The 17281-nt window shown below is 34.7% G+C and overlaps 1 protein-coding gene and 1 long non-coding RNA gene across 9 annotated transcripts in view; one reads left to right on the top strand and one right to left on the bottom strand.

Annotated features, from left to right (window-relative positions):
* Positions 1–17281, top strand: part of LOC105433660 (solute carrier family 35 member F5) — a 152600-nt gene that overhangs the window by 470 nt on the left and 134849 nt on the right. For 4 of the 6 annotated variants that reach the window (XM_089071651.1, XM_089071648.1, XM_089071641.1 and 1 more), the window contains 9 exons: positions 15–227; positions 419–556; positions 643–699; positions 955–1218; positions 1359–1541; positions 1717–2033; positions 2121–2369; positions 2538–5341; positions 5426–5891. In XM_089071651.1, the coding sequence (XP_088927777.1) occupies positions 66–227; positions 419–556; positions 643–699; positions 955–1218; positions 1359–1541; positions 1717–2033; positions 2121–2369; positions 2538–2607 (1440 nt within the window). In that variant the 5' untranslated portion in view covers positions 15–65 and the 3' untranslated portion in view covers positions 2608–5341; positions 5426–5891. Of the gene's footprint in view, positions 1–14; positions 228–418; positions 557–642; positions 700–954; positions 1219–1358; positions 1542–1716; positions 2034–2120; positions 2370–2537; positions 5892–5983; positions 6544–6626; positions 7722–7919; positions 16742–17281 lie in introns of those variants that run through there. The other 2 variants (XM_011649073.3, XM_089071625.1) reach the window with 2 other exon arrangements.
* Positions 163–8444, bottom strand: LOC148938273 (uncharacterized). 3 transcript variants are annotated; one of them, XR_016138157.1, is made up of 5 exons: positions 7754–7926; positions 2066–6022; positions 1383–1821; positions 879–1227; positions 163–542 (listed from the first exon to the last, which is right to left on the bottom strand). It is a non-coding gene; the product is annotated as an uncharacterized LOC148938273 (long non-coding RNA). The 3 variants fall into 3 exon arrangements; XR_016138158.1 differs by lacking the exon at positions 7754–7926 and having other exon boundaries at positions 2066–2305; positions 5405–5528; XR_016138152.1 differs by lacking the exons at positions 163–542; positions 879–1227; positions 1383–1821; positions 7754–7926 and adding an exon at positions 8278–8444 and having other exon boundaries at positions 4956–6022.

Raw genomic sequence — 17281 nt, 5'->3', positions numbered from 1 at the left:
CATAATTCTTATAGCGAAAATCATGCAAACTCAATGTTGTAAAGAAAGAATCTGAGCCTATCAAGATGAGCTGTTCTGTGGAATTACGCCAGCGTAGACAACAGGGGATGGCGGAGGATCCCCATAAACTCGCGGCGATGATGAATAAATCTCAAAGATTAGTACTTGGTCTATTAGTTTTATTACTGGTCGATATAATTTGGGTTTCCAGCTCAGAGCTTACCAAAGTAAGACTACAAACTCTTGTATTTGTGATATTTCTTCATCTTGTACTATGACCAGTTTATCCACATTTATAGCATTTATAGCATTTATAGCATTTGCAATTGGGAGTTATTTTTAATCTAATTATTAAAAATTTTTCTTATCATTTTTTTTTCACAACAATGAAATTACAATAATATCTATTCTATTTCAGTACATTTACAGAGATGCTACGTTCAAAAAGCCATTTTTTAGTACATATGTAAAAACGTCTATGTTTACACTTTATTTACTTGGCCTGTGCTTTTGGCCACCTTGGCGGGAGCAATGTAATAAACCTGCAACATACATGGTATTTATAGATGTTATATGTGTGAAATTATGTGAAAATAGTCCTTTTTCTCTTAAACGTCTCTTAAATGTTTTATTCTCTTTCAGTTCATAGATCCTAATGTTGAAGATGATAACTTTTATTCAGAGGCTAATACAAGTTTAGTAAGTGTAAAATTTTTAGTTGTAATTTTTTAAATTTTGTATATAATTTTTATCATATATCAAAAATAACAATAACTGAGATATTGTATAATTCAATCGACATACTTCTCAAAAGTAAATCAGTCTTAAAAAGAAATGTCGAAATTGCATTAGTAAAATAATAGAAACTATATTCTTACCTCGGCATATATTAAAAAAAAGAAAGATAATATTTGCGTGACTGTTAATCTGATAACGATCATTCGTTTATCACAGAGTGATCCGACGTTTGTTCCGATAAAAACTCCGGATCATTGCGATCGTTCGTCAGGTACAGAAAGCGACGATTCGTCCATCCGCTCTGTAAGATTTAGTAAACTAGCAGAAGTACGCCACATGTCGGAAAGTGATGCTACAGAGGCTCTATTGGCACGACTTAGTTATCAAGCCAGCGTCAGAGCCGGGGAACATGCGAGGCGACAAGCTAATAAATTCTCTGTACAAAAAGTGGCTAAAATAGCCCTTATGTTTTGTTTATTTGTGAGTAATCTGAAATTCAATTGAACGCATGCGTTACTCCAATATCATGTTATATATTATCGATAATATATGTGGTATGTATACATATACACACTGCGCGCATACACGTGCACATATATATATATTTTTTGTCTTTCTAGTGGTTTATGGCAAATTACACATACCAAATATCATTGGAACAAACTCAGGTCAGAATCGTTACTGTATTGTCTTCGACATCCAGCTTATATACTTTATTTCTCGCTGCTTTTTTTCCCAGTAATGGAGGAGATAAATTTACGCTATCCAAATTAACTGCTGTAGTAGTTAGCATTTTCGGATTGGTAAGTTACTAGTTTACTAATATTAGTGCTAATTTAATAATATTAATGCTAATACAATTAAATAACAATTAAGATTCTAGGAAAAAGAGGTACAACATGGATTTCACATCCTTTGGAAAACTGATGATTGTAATCGTTGCGATATAATCTTAAAAAATGATTTCTTTATTTACAGATATTAGTTGGTATTTCGGATTTAACTGTACAAAGTAATAATATGTCGATGGGCATGATATTGGCTCTAGTCAGTGCTTTTTTTTATGCTGCATACATTGTATTTCTAAAAAGAAAAGTAGATCATGAAGACAAGATGGATATACCAATGTTTTTTGGCTTTGTGGGAATATTTAATTTAACACTTTTATGGCCTTTATTCTTTATTCTTCATTATGGTCATTGGGAAGAATTTGAATGGCCCAATAGCCATCAATGGACATTTCTAATTATAAACGGTCTAATTGGAACAGTTCTGAGTGAAGTTCTTTGGCTATGGTAATTTTAATAGAATTTAATGTTATACATACACAGTAATGATAATAACTCTTGTAATGTATAATTGCATTCGATTATATCTGCTAGGGGTTGCTTTCTGACATCATCTCTCGTAGCAACAATGGCCGTAAGCTTAACAATGCCCATGTCGATGGTAGCCGATGTTCTCTTAAAAAAGGTTGAATATCCTTGTATTTTCTATTTGGGAAGCATTCCAATGCTCTTAGCATTCTTGACGGTATCTCTGTTATCTTATTATGATAATTGGGATCCTATTATGGATTTAATAAAAAGATTTTTCGTCTGGATATGCAGGAGAAACAACAGATTTACAAGGTAAAATCACATGTAAATATAATTATATATAAATTATATTTATATAAATATAATCAAATAAAATTGTAATAATGTATAAGATGTGTAAGTCAATCATCTAGTATTGCAATATCGTAACATACACGCGTGCTGTATAAATGGAATGTATATTTAAATTGATACTTCCAGGATCCCAGATCTTGAAGCAGAGCAAACAGAGTCTTTAATAGGAATAGATAGTGGTGATCATGAAGCTTGAATCAGACAATAACAAGAGAGAATCGAGAACACGGTAAAACACATCTTGTGTTACATGCATCATCATAATAAAAATTTAATGAGCATACGTTTCTCGTATGTATACGTGCCTCTATTGGCCGTAAATACCTGTCTCCATCTCGTGAAAATCTTCTTTTGAAAATCATCTTAACATCAGTTATATATTTTATATCTTATGATAAAGTAACGATCTGATATAATCTATCTGATATAATATCAGAATTTTTCTTTCCATAAATATGAATATATGTCTTCATTTCGCACTAATTATCAAACGATTATAGCCGGACAATAATCACAGTGAATCAATTTACAAACGTATTAACAATTAATATACTTTGCTTTTATAACTTATGTAGTTCTGAAATTATCTATTTGCATTCCTTGATGGCTTATCTCTTGTAGACAAACCAGCATATTTGCATAAACTGTGTTGTAAAATCTGATACTCGATAATCGTTATTATTTCAAGATTATGCGTGACTTGAATATCGCGCGCTATATTCATTCTGTAATCGAGTTCGAAAGAGCAAAAAATTCAGTGTCTTTAATCCGAAATCTGTATATACTGTATAATAAGAATTGATGAGGAAATATCAAAGAAATGTTCGTTTCGTAAGACTATTCTTTTCTTAAACAATATTTTTTATGCTATTAAAGCTTTATATCATTGTATCACATTAATTAATGATAATTAATGAATAACTTATCAGACAGCACTCTGCTATACGCGAAACAAGTTCTTACAATGAGGCACATTTGGTGCATTTTGTATTTATTATTTTTAGTATTTGATTTTAGACAAAGTATTACACAAACAAAATGAAATATAGTTTTAATATAAATAAAAGTTAATCGAAAAAGAGTGCTAATGTTTTGGACCAATTAAAAGTTTGACGATAGTAAAATGAAGTCATCTATTGGAGGATAGAAAATCAATGACGTGAGATCAAAAATTTTATATTCGGACAAAACAGCGAATATTCATATTATATTCAGAATATTCAGAATATTCATATATTCATATTTCAAAGTCTAGTCATAACACATTCATCGATTCACATTTTGCTAATAAAATACAAATTTCACGATTTAATTCGGCAACTGCAGCAGATTTATATAAAAATAATTTATCTTTACATTTTTTTTCCGCTTTGATAACGCGCACAAGTTTCACTATATTGTGTTCAAATATTAAGGTATTACAAAGCATGTAAGGTCTAAATAAGATAGATGTGAATTGTAAAATAAATTGTTTATCAATTTCGAAATTCTTTATTGAAACAGATAATTATGTTAATTATTTGTTTGAAATGATAACTGTATGAAAAGAATTGCAAGGAAGAGGGGAAGTAAGAGGAAAGGATAATATTTATGCACTTTCCTGCATATTTTATAAAATTTACATCTCACGTTTCTTATCTGCGGTACATGGTCGGAAATTGCAACGCTTATATCAGACTTTTGAAAAATTGATACATCGTGATCTCATTTCAATTAAATGATGCATCGTAATGCGTCGCATTTTTATTACAAGTCAGGTTTCCAAACTTTGTAAGATATCTTAAAAATGTTTCTATAAAATATCTTAAAAATCCATATATCTACACTATATATAGTACCAGTAATTTAGGAAGAGAAAAGAAAGAAAGAACATTTTAGAAGGAAGACAACTTGGCAGCATCTTTGTTCAAAAGAAAACAGCAAATAAAATGATCAAAGAGGAAGGGCAGTTGCAATGTTAGATTAATAATATGTGATATAGCGATAAACAAGTTGCGCAAATATACCTTGGAATAGGTATATATAAATAGTATAACGTTATTCCAGTAAAAAAATATCGATAGGATATGATAATTGATCGTTCTTGTAACGTTATAACCAGACTTGAAATTCAACGTGTGTTGCTCGTTACCGTCACGTATCAAGATCCATGTCCAGTTAGAAATATTTACTGTCCGTAAATTATTCATGATCTCCATTATATAAAATTTTCAAAATGATCGAAGCAATCTTTTCTATCGAAATTCAAGACTGGCTATAATCATGTATTGTATATTTGATGTAAATATTATGTCCTATAAAGTTACAGTTATATATATATATATATATATATATATATATATATATATATATAAAAATTATGTGATAATAAAGTATATACAATTCTTACCAATTTCATTTTTTCTGCGCGCACGCACGCACGCACGCACGTACACACACACACACACACACACACACACACACACACACACGTACACACACACACACACACACACACACACGTAACATATGGACGATAATAAGAGATAGTTCCAAAACAATTGATTCTCGACAAACAAAATTTATTATTATTCTGTCACACGCGTAAAGAAAACTTTCGATATTGCTTGATGTTGGAAAAACATGTAATTAATACAATCGTGTCGCATATAACTTTTTTTTTTAGGCTAATCCACCAAGTTCCAATTTAATAAAATAGCACTAGCTTATACAGTGTTAAAAGGAAATCTAATATCTTCTCGTAATTATCTATTTCGTGATATGGCGCGCGATAACGAGACAAATACACTCGAGTTGCATGTAAAAAGTAAATATAGAAGATATTAAAATTGTGTGAGAATAGTAGCATATACAACTCTAACATACATTTTTTTAGTAAATAGGCAAAATTTATCAGCGATCTCGGAAAAGTGTAATATCAGCACATTACGGTATATTGTATATACCATTACATCATTGACCAAGACAGCAAACAAAATCTCATTCAATCTTACCATGATATCCCTAATTCTTAGGATTCCTTCTGATCCATCTTGGCCTAAAATACCTCTACGTCGCTCAAACAATAATACTGACGATATTATTGAACCTCCGTGTGTGGTCACTTTGACAGGAACTCCTAGAAAAGGATGCAGTACAATGCAAACTGTGACACGTCTGTAAGTAGTTCAAGCATTTTGACCATTATGTATAAATCTGTTTTGAGATTAAGTTTAAGAATGTCGTTGCACATTTCCTTTTCTTCTCTTATTTTCTTGCTTTATTTCAGACACCTCAAATCGAGATCGAGTCAAAAATATGAAGCAATCACACATATACCGAAAAGATTGCCTGGTTGTTTTGATCCACGTTTTAGAAGGTATTAATCAATATTTCGTCATTATTTTTCATATCAAATTTATGCTCTTTGTTGTATCTCATGTGACTTTGTGAAATTATCTCTAATGTGTATCGTCCTTAATACAGAATGTCTTGAAATAATTGCTCCAGTTTACTTAATGTATCTTTACTCATATTTTATTTTCGCGTATGCTGTAATAAAATAAAATTTAAAATGAAATGATGAAATCTAGACAAATATCACGACAAAAGGCTGAGAAACCAGATGAATCCTACAACAGAAAAAATGACAAACAAACATTAGAATTAGATACATGTATTCCACAAGAAAGTAAAAAACTTGAAGATAAATCACGGGAAACGAGTGAATATATGAATGATTACGTATTACCGTATCACGATGTAGATAATTTATTAGAAAATGTTACAAAATCAGCAAAGGAAATGGACAATTGTTCCAAGGAGGTTAATGAGCCATTATTTTTAATGGTTGACGAGAAGAAGATACATGCACTGCCTATCAGCACTCTTAATATAGAAGCCGATTCTTCTTCGCCTATGCAGTCACTGCAGTGTTACAGCGTTCAAATTCCTGTAATTGCCTATCACAATGTACCTTTGCAATTATCAGATAATCTTAAGCAAATAGGAAAGGATATTAAGATACTGTCTGCATATCAAAATAACAATGTAAAAGATCGAGAGGCTGTCGGGAATATCTGTACAAGATCGACATTAACCAATTTGACGCACAGCTCCAAGAAGTCTGGGAATCAAAGATATCTATTTGATAGTAACGAATTACTCTCTTGTATTGTTCATTGATTCGCTCATTTATCATTCGCGAATCATTCAAATTTTATTTGTATGTTTTAGATGTCGAGCAATGTGATGCAAAGAACAGCGACGATATCTGTCATATCTCGGAAAAGAAAAGTATTTCCATGAATTGCGACGGACGCTCTTTCGGTCGAATACTCGCGAAGGAAAATACTGATTCGAATGTCGAATCATCGAATCAAGATATTAGAAACGAGACTACATCCAGAACAGATCGTAATGGAGACAATGATACGATAGATGAATTGCATCAAGCAAGTAATGTAAGAAATGGCGAAAAGTTCGTGAGTCTCATCGACCAAAGGTGCGATACAAATTCTTGTACCGCGAACAAATGCAACGAAAGAAATAAAATTCGAGATAAGGAATCTAGAAAAAGTAACGAAGAGGAAAAACGAATAAATATGAAGGAAAAACGCGGGCAGCTGCGTGTTAACGTGAAACATAAAGCAGCATCGATGAATCTGTCGAGAAAAGCAAAGTCATTCTTTCGGAAGAAATCTCGTTTGGCAATTACAGATTCAGATTGTACTTTAATATTACCTGGTCCTCATGGCATTAATGGTAAACGTTATGAAAAGAACCGCTCCAAAATAAATCAGTCATCGAATCGATTAGATCAAAGAAACAGAATGATTAGCACGAATTCTATATTAGAATCAAATGCAAAATCGAAGCAAAGTCGAATAAACTCCCGTTCGTTGACGAACTTACGGGCGAAAAACTTGGTTAAGAAACCATTGTCCGTACCTCTGGAAACTCGAGAGTTGTTAAACAAAAGTTATTGGGAGTATTATTGGAAACTCAAACACAGGATCGCATCGGCCAAGCCAGATAATGCGGAAGAAAGAGATAAATGCTCAAACGAGCCACAAGATGATCATTTACTTGAATCTCAAACGTTACAACAATGCTCCATACTCTCTTGCATGATCAATACGGCGCTTCGAAATTCAGCAGTTGTCCAAGATAAAAAGTCATTTTCATATCCGGCTGTGAACGTAATGTGCTATTCCAATGCATGTGAAAACATTTATGAAACTTCTAGATTATCTTCCGCAATTGTGAAAAGAATTAATCGAAAGAAAATGAACCGAACAAACAAACGGTTGTTCAGACTCGAAATCATGGGTACGTGCGGCAAACATTTTTTTCGTACCTACTATTTCCAAATTAAATATCTTGGGGATCGCGAACGCGATTTGACACTCGTAACTATCAGCCGAAAAAGATGCAAAATAAAATATAGCTATATTTTGTTCGATCAATTCACTTGAATAACTTCTCATTTTCATTTCGCTTTTACTAATTTTCCTTTCGTTCCTTTAGCGTTGCTGTGTATCGCAATATACGTTGCGATCATATTTTTGCCAGTGATGTATGATTATTTCTTCAACGATGAAGACGAGAACGTGAGTTACATTGAATTAACGTTTCGATACGTCGCATCGTCATTCGGAGAAGCTGTAGATGGAATTATCAATGTCCTGACCACTACCTTTTTACAATCAGTAAGATCCGGCCGAAAGCAGTAATCTCTGTCAATCATCAGGCCCTATTCTTGAAACATATCGCATATGAAAATCCTATAATATATGTTACATATACTATAGGATTTTTGTGTGCGTATATTTCAAAAATAGGATTCCTGCTCTTTGTTTATCTGTTACTTGAAAATGTAGCTTACCAAATTCGTGGTACATGGTTTGCTTCCATCTGTTTATATCTCAGAGATATACATATTTCGAAGCGTTCTATAGTAGCTCCTGTATCATTTTCAGCATTCGTGTGGAAAATGTAACAACTTTTAAATCTGAATCTAGATTTTGGCGAGTCTTTAACAACATATTTCATCACTCATCTTCGTTTATGGCCACCTGTTATATGCGTGTTTGTACTTATTTGGTTATTGATTTTCATGAGTTATGTATTTTCTATTTTTGAATTTTTACGAGTTTAATGCATATTGTATACATATGAGTGCCTTTATATATATATATATATATATATATATATATATATATATATATAAAATGTATAACTTTATGTATACATATAGCATATATACATATATTGTCCACTTGTTATACTAGTGCCAAAGGTGGGCAGTATTTAAAATACATGTATTTGAAATACGTATTTAAATACATTTTATATTTTGTATTTAAATATTTTTTTTAGAGTATTTTGTATTTTAAATTTTATTTGTAAATACATTTAAATTTTGTAAAACGATCAATCAAACAGTATCGTGTCTACTGCAGTAGCTGAATTCGTCCAAATTATTACATATGAAGATAAGCTATTGGTTTCAACCAATCATGGCTCGATTTTAAAAAGAATATCAATGGCAGTCGAAAACTGCTAGTGTTGCATTATGCACAGAATGAGTACTCTGTGGTGTAGTGCATCCGGGCTCAGTAGTCTACTTTCCATCGAAGTCTTCAATTCGATTCTACTTTGATATGGCTGATAGCAGAGAATAGACGTAAGCACTTACGTTTATCGTAGACGTAGGTTAAGGCAGAGAAAAATGTATATGTATCTAATAATTTTTCACGGATACGTATAATCTCTTACGTTTTTCTCTGTCTTAACCTACGTCTACGTTTATGATAAACGTAAGCGCTTACATCTCTCTACATTCTCTATCATCAGCCTATGGATCAAATTTAATATGCTGTTTCCATCGGAAATAAAGATTTGTGGATCGAAGCGGAATTGAAATGAGCGCAATTTGTCGCGCATCGACTCAAATCTGGTTCTAGTCGTAGGAGTGAATTAAAACATCGATGGAAACTAGACCAATGATCGCAAAACAATCATTTGTTTACATATTCGCACCACCGCAGCGAGTTAGGGTAATATTACATTCGTCATACAACTAATTTTTTAAGCGCATTGGCTGCAGGATAGAGGAATTCTCCAGTTTTTAGAAACTTTCTATCCTGCAGCCAATCAACACGCTTAAAAAAATTTGTACAACAAATTACGAATGTAACAGCAGAGAGAAGCTTGAGGCTGATTCTCCATGCAGCGTAACTTGCGTAAGTGTAAACTGCATCATCCAACCAATTGTCTCAGCTACTCTACACAAATCCGTCTAGACTCTTATTAAACGATTTGATTGGTTGACGCAGTTTACGCTTACCAAGTTACTGCGGGAACCAGCTTGAGGATGCCGTCCAGGGTATGCAAACTGCTGTCTTGCTTAATATACGAGGACCATAAACCTTATATGTATGGATTGGTAATACAAATATGATTATGTTCGCGGGAGGTTGGAGAGAGAAACGTCTCTCTTTTTCTAAAAGTGTCCGGAAATACGCATTGCGCATACGTTTTGCGCATGCTTGACATATATTATATATTAATGCATTCTTATTGGTGTATTTATGCAAGTTAAAGGAAAGTTTGAGGTTATTTGTACGTTATTTTCAGAGTATCGTATTTGCGAAATATCGATAAGAATATCATATTATATTTCTAAAAAGAAATAATGGTTCGAAAGTGTGTTATTTGCAGAGTGAGTTATTCTGCAAAAAATAGTGTTTCTTTTTATTCGTAAGTAATATTGAACATATACAGGACATATTGTAAAGTAACATATATTAAGCATACTTTAATAATTGTAGAAGCCTTTGTGCAATTTTTTTATTTTACAAATAAATAAATAAATTTTATAAATTTTGAGAGTTTTAAATTATAAATTCAATTCAATTATCATTCTTAATATATAATAATTCTTAGAAAAAAAGTTATTTAATTGTTTCATTTGAAATAAAAAAAAAATTTATATTCTATTACTCACTTTTTTAACAGATTTTATTACATTAGATTTGCGTTGCTTAGAATTTTCAATATTTAAAGCAGAATAAATATATTTGTGAGCAATAGAAAAAAAAAAGAACAAGAAGCTTAAGTTTAATAAGTATAAATAACATGAACCGCCTATTTATAGAAAACCATTTATTATTTAGTCTCAAAACATTGATTGTTCAAAATAATTATAACTATTATATTTTTCCAAAAACTCGCATTTTTAAAAAGAAAATTATTCTTCTATAATTTCATTATTTGAAAAACGAATGTACTGTGTATCATGTATATAAAATAAAACAACATTAGAAACTATATATAAAACTAAAATTTAAGTATGCAGCAAGTATGCCATGCATGATTCATTAAATATTGTAATTCTTTTTGCTCTTTTTTTATTATTTTACAGAATTACCATAAAAACTTCGATATAGAATTACATATGGTTTATTTTAAAACTCTTCACAAATTAATCTAAAAGTTTATCTGATGTTTTTTCACTTTTCTTATATATAAATTTTTTTTATTTTATTGCATTTTATATGTTTGACTATGGAGTCTTTCATTCTTTACTCTTCATCAACATTTATTGTTTTCGATCATATTATTATATCAATCCGCCATATACTTCGAACTCATGCGCAATACATATTTCCGGACATCTTAAGAGAAAGAAGTGTAAGAATTAGACGACCGTAAGCGGTCATGAAAGAGATTCGGAATATAAACACTAACAGAGAGGAGCCGTCGTGGTCGTGCAGACTAAGTGTCGGATTGGTAGACGAGGGATCCCGAGTTCAAATCCAGTCGGTCTCCGTTAATTTTTTCCGAATCTAATAGATATCTTTCAATCTCAGAAGTGGGATTCAGCCTATGTTACCTCAGAGAAGATTCAGCCTATGTTACCTGACAAGTCGATCGTTCAGGAGTGAACGGAAAAAGTCGGGGGTAGTACTCCAAAGTCGTTGTCGGTCGTTCAAGAGAAATGAACGGGAAAAAAGTCGTGGAGTAGTACTCCAAAGGAGTCGTGTCGGTCGTTCAAGAAAGTGATCGAAAGTCGGGAGCAGAAGCTCCAAGTTTCGGATAAAAATCCGATAGAGGAAGACTCGGTACATTCGGGACGAATGTAATACCAGAATGGCCGAACTGTAAGAATTAGACGACCGTAAGCGGTCATGAAAGAGATTCGGAATATAAACACTAACAGAGAGGAGCCGTCGTGGTCGTGCAGACTAAGTGTCGGATTGGTAGACGAGGGATCCCGAGTTCAAATCCAGTCGGTCTCCGTTAATTTTTTCCGAATCTAATAGATATCTTTCAGAAGTATCAAAAAGTACGTCTCTCTCTCTCTGTCTAACCTCCCGCGAACACTGTTTCTTATGCAGAAACTATAGCAATTGCCAGTCCCATCTATAAGGTCTATGACGAGGACTCAGAGCAGCATAGAAAGCGCCTGGGATTCGCGGGGGCATATAAATCAATATGGCGGATGCCTATTCTAATAATTTCCTTTCCTTCTATTACTTAGTTTTTGATATTATATACAGAGAGAAGCCTGAGAGTGATCACGGACGCTTTTAGCTGTACCCTTATTCGCGTAGGTAATGTGCACGTTTTTGTGGTACGCAAGAGTAATAAAGATAAACAGTCATGTCCATATTTCCCCTCTTTATCACTCTTGTGTCTAGCACGGAAGAGAACCATAAAAACGTGCACATTACCTACGCGAATAAGAATACAGCTAAAACGCATCCATGACCACTCTCAGGCTTCTCTCTGTTATATAAAATAATAATCTACTCTACATTACGATATATAAAAAATACATTTCTTATTTTATTTATACATATATACACATAATTATGTAAGAATTAGACGACCGTAAGCGGTCATGAAAGAGATTCGGAATATAAACACTAACAGAGAGGGAGCCGTCGTGGTCGTGCAGACTAAGTGTCGGATTGGTAGACGAGGGATCCCGAGTTCAAATCCAGTCGGTCTCCGTTAATTTTTTCCGAATCTAATAGATATCTTTCAATTATATAATGATGATATACTGACATAATTAAAAGAAGAATGTTTTTATTTTAATTATGTTACATAACATTATTGTATAAATATTAGTATGTGTAAATAAAGTAAGAAAATACTCCTAACGCACAGTAGATTAAAATAGTATATAATACCTAAAAATGCAAAGTACTATATGTTTTTATATATATTTATTAACTACCCAGTAAATGAAAATATGCCCAGGCATTGATGTTACGTCCAACCCGAGGTAAATATATTTTTATATATTTTTTTCTTAATGGATGGGGCTTGGAAGGACGCTCCAAATACCCTCTCGCAGGTGACCGCGCTGAGGCGTCCCTACGAGTCGGACACACTGTGCAGAGCCACGAATGCGAGTCAACGTCTTGAAAAAGACGCTATGACTTCGACTGCGTGATGTGCGTCCGTCGGTCCGTAATTTAGGCAAGAGAATTTAATCTCTTTTGCCAGGGATAGGACCATGCGCGAATCTTGGGATGACGAGGAATGAAAGAGGGAGTGAATAACTAAACGATAAATAATTTAAATTTTACATATAATTAATAATTTTAAGATGATACAAGGTTAATTACGTATCGACATCGTATACAAGATCGTACATTAGCTACAAGATCGTATCATATTTTTTTTCGTTGGAATATATTTATTGACGATATATTTATAAAAATATAAAACAGGAAGGGTGTTACGTACAGAAATTCGTGTGTTCTAGAAATCGACGGATGTATTGTTTGGTTTTTCTGTGTATAATTCTATTAATCTATTAATTTAGTATTTTTAATTTGTTATTAATTTATTTTAAATTGTATGTTGTTGACTGTGTGTGTTCTGAGAGGAGGTCGGGTTTTCGCTAGTGAGGTCTAGGAGAGGAGGGGAAGGAGTCCGTAGTTCACAGAACTCGTCCAAGGATTTCAGGAAATCTGAGTATGTCTGGAGGTGGCGCTCTGGGAAGAGTACACTGAAATCTGGGGGTGATCCAGATTCAGCTTGGTCTTCAGGTTTGATCGGGGAATAGGATGGAGGAGAAAGATGTAAATAATTGGGTCTCCTGCTGGAACAACTCGTGGTTTCTTGATGTATTAAAACCTCGGATGTCCCAGGCAAAGGATAGCTTCCCGTCTGGCGAGCTCGCTTGTTCCGACGGTAACGGAGTCTCTTCAGGGCTCGCCTCCGTCTTTGAGCGTCGGAGAGTGTGGATGATGCAGCTTTCACTAAAAGGAATGGATTTGGAATATGAAGGAAATGTCGTTAGTCGCGAACCTTAAGGCTATCTCTGAAATATTTCAGGAAACCGAGAGATCCGAGAGGAGAGAAATGGAAAAAGGGAAAAAGAAAATTGTAAGAGAGGAAAGAAAAGCCAAAAGAATAGATTTCCCGAGTTACTCGACAGCCATGAACCTGCTGAGTGCTCCGCAACGCATAGGGAGCCCGAGAGGTTCAACGGCTGAAGCCAACAGGGAAGAAGCAGATTTTTGCCAAACTATTCGGCAGCCATGAACCTGCTGAATGCTCCGCAACGCATAGGGAACCCGAGAGGTTCGACAGCTGAAGCAAGGAAAGAAAGAGAAAAGAAAAAGAAAAAGGGAGTAGACGTGTAAGGAGAACGGCAGAGGATAGAAAGGATGAATGAGAAAGTATAAGGAGAAGAGACCCGAAAATTATTACTAAGAGAATTTTTTATGTGTAATTAAACTTACTTTTATTCTGTAGAGTTGAGATCTGCGAGATGAAAGCGATAATAGTGTCGTTAGGAAACTTGATCGCTTGTTCTTGTTGGTTGTTTTCAACTGACACTGACTAAATTATTGATAACTTGAATTATCGACAAACTGGTAAAACGAAATGTTCCGACCGTGTAAAGAAATGGGACGTTGCAGAGAGAGTGAGTTCCGTGCCTTTAAGGGCACTATATATATATGATTTCGTTGAGGAAAACATCTGTACACGTATTGTTTTTCCGTGATTAGGATAATAGGGATTATCCGCTTAGCCTAATTCTTAGTAATCGACTCTCGGAAGAGATTAGCGGCGTAGCCGTCGCGATCGTAACACAACATGTGTCATTCGTTTATTTAACTAAATTCTAATAACTGATATCCGAAAGAGAAGAGTCGCGCAGTCATCAAGATGTAACGTCGGTGTACTTCAGCGATTAAGATAATAGGGATTATCCGCTTAGCCGAATTCTAGAAACCGACCTCCGGAAGAGATCAGTTGTGTGACCGTCGCGATCTAACAGAGTAACAAAACATGCGTCACTCGTTTATCTGCTTAATTAAATTCTAATAACAGATACCCGAAAGAGAAGAATCGTGCAGTCGTAACACCCACGACGTAACATTGAAATGGATTCAGATTTTCAGAAGTACGTATTTGCAAACGATGAAATAAATTCTCTTCAATTCATTTTAATTTATTTTCGTTTACTGGGTGTTGTGAACATTTGAAATAATAGTGATTAACAGTAATAATGGATGTAACTGCTAGCTAATAGCTGTTACGTTCGGGGGAGCCTAGGGATAATTTTTTTTTTGCTATCTTTCCACCTTTTCGTTTTGATCATTTTATCTCTCTCTCTCTCTCTCTCTTCCTCGCGAACATTATAAGCTGCCGTAATGAATGCGGCGGACGGCTCCCTCATTGTACAACGCTACGCGACGGCCTCCGCTATAATTATATTCCGTTAGATCTTAAGTATTCTACTAGAACGTAAATAGAGTATAAGCTCCGTAAGATCTATTCTTTGCACAATCCACGGCACGCATCATGGCGCACTTCTCTGTTCCCCCACTACTCAGAACAGTGAGGCGCGCGAAAAACCAAGACCCCGGGAGTGCTGTTTTAGCGCGTCCCTTCGGTCATTTGGTGCGCAGTACTAAGAGGTCCCGTCCCTTCAGATCTTTTCCGCATTCAACTACGACCGTCGTCTTCCAAATTCCAGTGTACTTGATTTCAAGTTTAATTCCAAGTTCTAGTTTTAGTTCCAATTCTTAGCGTAATTCAAATTCACGTAATAATCCTAAGTTTTATTGTAGTTGTAATTTAATATTAACTGAGTGTGACGCGAGTGCTTTAGAATACAATGTCATCAATTAAAAATAGTCACCTGTTTAATTATTATTATTATTACTCTCTACTTCCTTTCCAACTCCGCGATCACCAATGAACTATCACGAACTACGCGACTATCAAGAACTCTCGCGAATGCACAACGCGAGCACCCGGGAGACGTCATCATACCGCAGGTCCACAACCGCCCACCCCACAAGAGGATCCGCCCTAAGGGATATATCATCGTCGCAGAGCCACATCTAAAATTTGAACCCGCCTCAACTCCGGGAAAATAAAAAAAATCAAGAATCAAACCATATTGCATTACGCGGATCGAGACTTCCCTGATGCGCTCGTCAGGAATTCAAATAAAAAAAAAAGACAAAGCGGCCGACCGACGCCAACCCTTATTTTATGATCCTCTTTTCGCGCTTTACCTACTCGAAGCGAACGGATCTGGGTCCGAGTTCGATCGCTATCTCAATTAGCTTGAAGATATTCCTGAAATAATACTTTACCAAAATTTAAAATAGTAAGATCAACCATTTATGACAAATTGTAAAAATCGTAAATTGTGACTATAATAAATAATAAATAATAAATAATGCACTGGTATGATTCGCTGACTCAGATCCGCAATGTGTCCAGAACGTCTAGACGACGTTCAGCGCCCCACCATTTCGCCTGCCGCCGTATTTAATTATCGCGTTAGCAACGTCCGATGTGCCACCGATTTTGCGTATCGACGAATAGAAATCGGGCCACAGTACGAAAATTGCGCGGTGACAATTTGTTTCCGCTGTAAAGAGTCGATCTCGGAGGGCACCATCACCTTCCGCCTGGAACTATCCCATTATCTGCAAGTGAGCCAAACGGAAGCCATCGAGTACTGTGAATGCTGTTATACTCCATTGAACATCGTCCGGGAATTAGAGAATTGCGCGAATTGTCTTCAAACATTTGTCGACTTCCAGGTTAGAATTAGAATAGAAGGTTGATCATGTAACTTTTCCCCTAGGGCGAAAACATGAAAAGTGAAAAGTTTCACGTGAACTTACGATCATGTACGATTTTGCGAGATTATGTAACTCTCTCAAACGTGAAAATGTGAAATTTTTCATGTGAACTTTTTCGCCATATATCTTGGTGGCGGAAAGGCGGAAATCTAGGGAATTAATAAATATGCTTCGGAATTAGAGAAAATTAGGGCTGCGTTAGGATTAAGTGTACGTAGTATACAATTGGTTATTAAAAGATATATATATAATACTGTACCAATAAAATAATTTTCTTTAGCTATAAAATCTACGAAACTATGTTTCATGATTTCATTTTCCACGCATCCAAGCTACATACATAATCGCTGTACGTGAAAAGTTTCACGTGAAATGTCAAGGTGTGAAAAATGAAAAGTAAAAAGTGAAAAATAAAAAGTGAAAAATTTCACGTAAAGTTACATGATTGATCCCCAGACCCCCCCCCTCCAGGTGAAATTTTTGAACACATTCGGACTCGGCTATACATTGACCGATCCCACCCCGCTCCGGGCGTGATTTTCTCATGCAGGTTAACCAACCTCCTGCTCTCTCTACGTAACATCAGGGCCTAGAAGAAAGGAAAAGGAGAGGGAGAGAGCAGCTGTAAGCCGTGTGTCCAGAGTAGAAAAACAGGTGCGTTCGGAAAATCCGTCGATCGATCCGACGTAACACAGCATAGATTTTGTCTAGATTTTAAAAAAGCATACTGTATTTTCCATAGAGACACTA

This window comes from Pogonomyrmex barbatus, unplaced genomic scaffold (assembly GCF_055798465.1).
Source record: "Pogonomyrmex barbatus isolate J1 unplaced genomic scaffold, ASM5579846v1 scaffold1, whole genome shotgun sequence".
Lineage (NCBI taxonomy): Eukaryota > Metazoa > Arthropoda > Insecta > Hymenoptera > Formicidae > Pogonomyrmex > Pogonomyrmex barbatus.
The sequence above is the reverse complement of the archived record's forward strand: the minus strand, read 5'-3'. Positions and strand labels throughout refer to the sequence as shown.